This window comes from Malus domestica, chromosome 09, assembly GCF_042453785.1.
Source record: "Malus domestica chromosome 09, GDT2T_hap1".
Taxonomy (NCBI): domain Eukaryota; kingdom Viridiplantae; phylum Streptophyta; class Magnoliopsida; order Rosales; family Rosaceae; genus Malus; species Malus domestica.
Genome location: NC_091669.1, coordinates 22409193 through 22415238, shown reverse-complemented (window position 1 = coordinate 22415238; position 6046 = coordinate 22409193). Strand labels below are relative to the sequence as shown.

At 39.4% G+C, this 6046-nt stretch overlaps 1 protein-coding gene across 1 annotated transcript; it reads right to left on the bottom strand.

The window, feature by feature from the left end:
- Positions 1-5108: 5108 nt before the first annotated feature.
- Positions 5109-5813, bottom strand: LOC139187841 (uncharacterized). Its single transcript, XM_070804446.1, has one exon. The coding sequence runs from the start codon at positions 5811-5813 to the stop codon at positions 5109-5111; it is 705 nt and encodes a 234-aa protein (XP_070660547.1).
- Between the last annotated feature and the right edge of the window lie 233 nt (positions 5814-6046).

The following is a 6046-nucleotide window of genomic DNA, read 5'->3' as shown; positions in this document are numbered from 1 at the left end:
AGCCGAAAATTCAAGTGTGCTTTGAAACGAACTGCGTGCCTCTATAAAAATCAGCACTCGACGGGATTTCAGAGATCGAAGAGGCGAGCTCAGAAATCAAAGAGGCCAATTCAAAAATCGAAGAGGTGCTAGCTTTCTCAAAAGCTAGGCTTGCTCAGAAACCACGGGCCATCATCTTTTCCAGATTTGTCTGCACTTGTCACATGCGACCTGCACTCGACGGAGCTTAGAAATTGAAGAGGCAAGCTCAGAAATCAGAAAGGCATTTGCTTTTCCAGACGTGTCAGCATCTGTCACATGCATACTCAGCTTTGCGGAAATCACGGGCAATTTGTCGAAGCGCCGATTCCAGATATCAAAAAGGCACCTGCTATTCCAGACGTGTCAGCACCTATCACATGCACACTCAGCCATGCGGAAATTACGAGCAATCTGTCAAAGATGACACACCCCGATCCTAGAATCAAGGCGTGCTGGCCGTCACGTAAGTGTGACGTAACCAAAAGTGCGACACGGAAGCAAGATATAACAGAAATATGAAGGAATTTAAACCAACCATTAGCAGCATAACCTACTAGCATACAAGAGAGAGTTATGCTGCTAGGGTTGGTTTAAATTCCTTCATATTTCTGTTATATCTTGCTTCTGTGTCGCACTTTTGGCTACGTCACACTCACGTGACGACCAGCACGCCTTGATTCTAGGATCGGGGTATGTCAGTTTGGCATCAGAGCTCGTGGTGGCGGCCAGCACAACTCGATTCGGGGTCCTAGTGGACATTCCGGATCGGGGTGTGTCAAAAGATTTCTGATGACGTAGAAAGCATGTGAAGTTTACTGTTCAATCATCAAACGGTTACCGACAAGAGTGAAAGAATAGTACCGGTTATTAATTCATATACATGTCGACCTTCACCCTCCATAGTAAGGCAGACATACATAACCCTTCTTCATCTCCGAGAATGCCTTCCTAACAAAGCCTATCGAGTCACTCAGTGTTCCTTATTCCTTGGGGTACCTCTGCAAGCAACTCATCAAAAGCAAAAGTATTTCATATCATGAAGGTTGAAAGCAAGAGTATCTCATATCATGCTTTCTCCCTGTCCTTCTCCTTGTCGTTGTTTTCACCTGCGGGACAAGGAGAAAGAGAGCAATCAGCCAGCACTTGGTATCAATCTTCCGATCTGGAACCGACTGCCTGGAACCCCTTCCTGATTGCTTACCTAGCCTTACTCTCGAGTACTCATCTTCAACATCTTATGCTTTCTTAAAAGCTACCACATTTGCCTAGATAACAAATAAGGGAAGTGAAAATGATACCTCGAAGCATGTGGAGACAATATGCTAATTCATCCTCAGCTAGGGACAAGGAGAAAGAAAGCAAATGGTCGGCATTTGGACAGCTTGAACAAAGAAACAGACTAACACCTCTACCTCATGCCTGTCTGCCGTGCAGAAGAAACAAGCAGAGAAGAATGCAGCCTGCACAATCAAATCAACCCAGCAGAAGGAGTCTAATTTGAAACCAAGGAACTCTCATATTCCTCGCTCAGAATTCCAAACCAGTTCGAGATCAAAGCTGTGGAAAGTCAACAAGATCATTTATCTTCATAACCAGATTTGCGTTCTTAAACTCTACTCTGTCTGGTTTTTACTTTGCTATACTTGTCATGTTTATTCATTGTTTGTTTGTTTGCTTGTTTTTTGTGTGAGTTTATACTTGAAACATTGAGGACAATGTTTAATTTAAGTGTGGGTGGGTAACCAAGTTGTTTTGCATGAAATTCGTAAGAGTTTATCACCCATTACTTCTAGTGTTGTTCCTTGCTATTTTTAAGTGTTTTTAAGCTGTTTTGGAGTGTTTTAGTGTGTTTTGACATAAAAATCAGAAGATCTCATAAAAATTTAAAAAATTGTTTTGAAAAACCCAAAAAGGGTCCAAAACATTGAATTCAGCCCTAAGTGTTGCATGAATCTTCCCTTTGTATTTAAAAGTTGATTCTGCATTCTAAAGTGATTTCCAAGTGTCTATTTCATTGTTAGCCATTACCCCCAAGCCCTGTTACAATTCTTAACTTCAATCTTCAGTGTTGTGTGTTTCAATTTGTGGAGTTCGAAATTGGTATGAGCATATGGTGTCACTGGTTCTCGCATCTAAGTAGTAGCATTCCATTCATGAGATCATATGTAAACATGTTTAATATCTCCAGAAAATTGCTTTCTTTGTTATAACATATGTGAGTCCTAGTTTTTCGTGTTTACATTAATCTTCTCACATATACTAATGTAGGGTGTGTAGTCAGAAAATATGTGTGAAAATAGAGAGTATCTTGTAAAGAATTGAGCAAATTCTCTAAGGCATGTTACTACATTCAAAACATCGTTTTAATTGGTTAATTGTGAACTAGTAAGTGGTGACTGTGATTAAGTATGTGCTCAAGTGTAAAGATGACCAAAATATGTGGGAATGATGATTTTTAACATGTCATGTTTCATTAAAAATCCCTGAGGCAAATGTTGGAAGGTCTAGGTTGTGTTTTGTTTGTTTCGTTTGTTTTGTTTTGCTCGAGGACTAGCAAAAGCTAAGTGTGGGGGAATTTAATAGGAGCATATTTATGCGACTTAGTTAGCTTGTTCTTGTGCATTTATGTTGTTATTTCTTAGTCAATTATGTATTTTAAGCTATTTTCGTGTGTTTATAGGTCCTAATAACAAAGTTGGCAAGAAAGTGCATTTTGGTGCATTTTGGAGCAATTTTGGGCTGAAATGGATTGCATGCATATGGAGCAAAGTGGTTGGACGAAATTAAAGATCTAAAGAAGCTAGGAATGTGCCAAGGAAAGGAAGAAAATAAATTGAGGACCAAGGAAGACAAGGAAACCATTAAGAATGAGGAAAGACTAGTCAAACTTGCCTTATCTTGTCGTTACCTTTCCTAATCCTAAATTACCAAAGATTTAGTCACACGAAGGGTTCCTAAATACTTTGGGACATTTCATTACATATTCTACAAGTCCTAAACCTGCCCTAAAAGTCCAAGCCATACCATCCTTCACCATTTCTCTTCCTTGCCGTGCAAGGGAGCCATTCCTTTCCTATTTTCTGCCATAAATCACTCCATTTTACCACCCTTGCCGTGCACATTCATCCATGTTCCTTCCTTGCACTCATTTGCTACACCATTCCACTTCCTTTCCTTTGTCTATCATGTGCACAACATCCTTTCACCTCATTGCACTCATTGATTCACCACTTACTCACATTTCCACCCATGCCATGCATAATCACCCTTGTCCCCTTCATGCACCAAATTTCTTGCACTCATTTCATGCACCATTACAATCATTATCCCTTCATGCCGTGCACCACCCTTGTCTCCTTCATTATTTATGATTTCATGCACCAACACATTGAATCATTGCACTCAATTGCTGCACATTCCTTGTCCCCTTCACCCATCAGATTTCATACAACTTTTACCTCCACTACATGCACTCATTGATGCACCATCCACCACCTTTGGAATCCCATGTCGTGCATCATGACTCTTGCTGCACCTTTGACTCATTTCTGCACCATTCCACCTCCCTTTCCTTTCTCTACCTTGTGCACAATCATTCATGTTCCCTACTTGCATTCATAGCTGCAACACCACTCCATTTTACGCCCCCATCCTTTGCGTCATCACTTCACTTTCACCTTTGAATCATTTCAACACCACTCCATGCACTCATTGCTGCAACACCACTCCATTTTACCCCCCCCCATGCTTTGCATCATTACTTCATTTTCACCCTTGAATCATTACACACACCACCAATTTCCCTCCATTGCCGTGCACTTCCTTTATAAAAGGAAGTGTGTGTGGCAGCCATATAGTTTAGTTTTTGCTTGATCATTCATCCCCATTTCAATACAACCTTCATCCAAACACATCCATTCCTCCATACAAACAAACCTTCAAACACTCACCAACACCTTGTGCCGTAGCAAAGGAAGGGAAGGAAAGTGCTTGGACGTGCTTGCTGTCCAACTTGGATCGTTGGAGCATTTAGGTGTTTTCTTTCTTTTGTTTCCAATGTTTAAATTCATTTCCTTTCGTTTTGTTGTAAACATGAGTGGCTAAACCCCTCTTGGCTAGGGGTGATTTCAAAGCCATGATTATGTGTGCAATATAATTTGATAAATTCCAGTTATGAACTCTTGAATTGTGAATGCAATTGGCTTAACTATTTGATTGATAACTTATTTGTATTTGTTGATTAAGGGTCGACACTTAATTGGCATGCATAAATCCTAAGCTAGAATATAAGAGAGTTTCACATAATCGTTGCAAACTTATATTTATAAGTAGTGGAGGTTGCTTATAAACGATCGTGTTAAGTTTAATTCTAGCATGAGTGACATGATGTCATAGTTACAAGTGTTTTGTCAATGCTTATGATTTTCATTAAACATAATGATCTTTGATTGTATCTCTATTATGATGTCATGTAGGGAACTTTTGAAGAATGTTTTGGGTTGTCGAATGATGTCATCCAATCCAATAAAACAAGGAAAATCTGAGGGTTAACTAGTGATGTCACAGTTAATTTGGGGCATTGTCGTTCATAATTCAATGAAGTAGTAACTGGAAATCTAGTTGTTTGCATTCATGTCATGTGTGGAGAAAAAACCTCTAGCTATCCCATCCATCATCTTATTTCTCAAATTTGTTTTACAATCTGTCTAGTTTTCATACTTGTTTGTTTGTTTCAACTTCATCCAAATCAAAACCCCCTTTTAGTTTCTTGTTTCAAAGTGTTTCAAATTTGTTTTAGTTTGTGTTTTTAAGTGTTTTGATTCAAGTAAAAATCAATTTTCGTCCAAAGTCATTCCTAGTGTCTAGTTTAAGTTTATTTGGTTGTTTTAAGCTGTTTTGAGTATTTTAAGTTTGCTTTAAGTCTTGTGAGTCTTGTTAAGTGTTTTTAAGTTTAGTTTTATGTTTTTGAGTCGGTTTAGAGGTTATTAGCAAGCCCTCCTAATCCCCGGTCCAGAACGATCCCTACTTATACTTATACTACAATTGTCAAAAGAGGGTTAAATTTATGTGTTAAGTTAGTTTTCGCATCACAAAGTCCCATTAAACACATCAATCTTAGTGCGGGCAGTTTTCATGAATGGGCGTCCAAGGAGGGTTGGCAACGAAGGGGAATGGTCTGATTCGTCCATTTCAAGCACGTAAAAATCCGCCAGAAAGATTAAATGATTGACCTGCACTAAAACATCTTCCAAAACACCCTTTGGATAGGCATTAGATTTATCGGCTAGTTGAATAATCACACCATCATTTTTTAACTCACCTAGGTACATAGATGCATAAATTAAGTAAGGCATGACATTAATAGATGCACCTAAGTCTAGCATGGCATGTTCAAAACGATTATTGCCAATAACACAAGGAATTGTAAAACTGCCTGGATCTTTGCATTTAGGGGGCATTTTACGTTGTAAGATGGTTGAGACATTTTCACTTACCTTGACAACCTCTTTGTTTGAAATTATCTTCCTAGTGGTGCAAAGTTCTTTTAAAAACTTGGCATACCTTGGAGCTTGCTTAATTGCATCCAAAAGTGGTATATTGACTTGTACTTTTCTAAATGTTTCCAAAATGGCCTTTTCAGCTTCCTCCTTCCTTGATTGCATGAATCTGCGAGGAAAGGGTACATTTGGGGGACTAACATTAGAAATAATCAAATTTGGAACGTCCTTACCCTTGGAAGAAGAATGGGGCTGTTTGGGTGGCTGCGGCATGGATGGTACTACCCTTGCCATGGCTTGCTCTTACTCCTCCTCCTCGAATTGCAACTTCTCATCTTCCGTTGGGGCTGATTTAGATAGTTGTGGGGTTGTTTCAACTTGTTTTCCACTTCGCAACAAGATTGCTTTGGCAGATTCGAATCCTCTTTTCGGATTGACAATGGTTGAACTAGGCAACTTGCCTTGCTCTCTGAATTGGCCCATGAACTCCGTAATCTGCCCTACTTGCTTCTCCAATTCATCAACCT

Excerpts from the sequence above, each read along its gene's own strand:
- LOC139187841 (XM_070804446.1), bottom strand. The coding sequence starts at position 5,813 with ATGGCAAGGGTAGTACCATCCATGCCGCAGCCACCCAAACAGCCCCAT.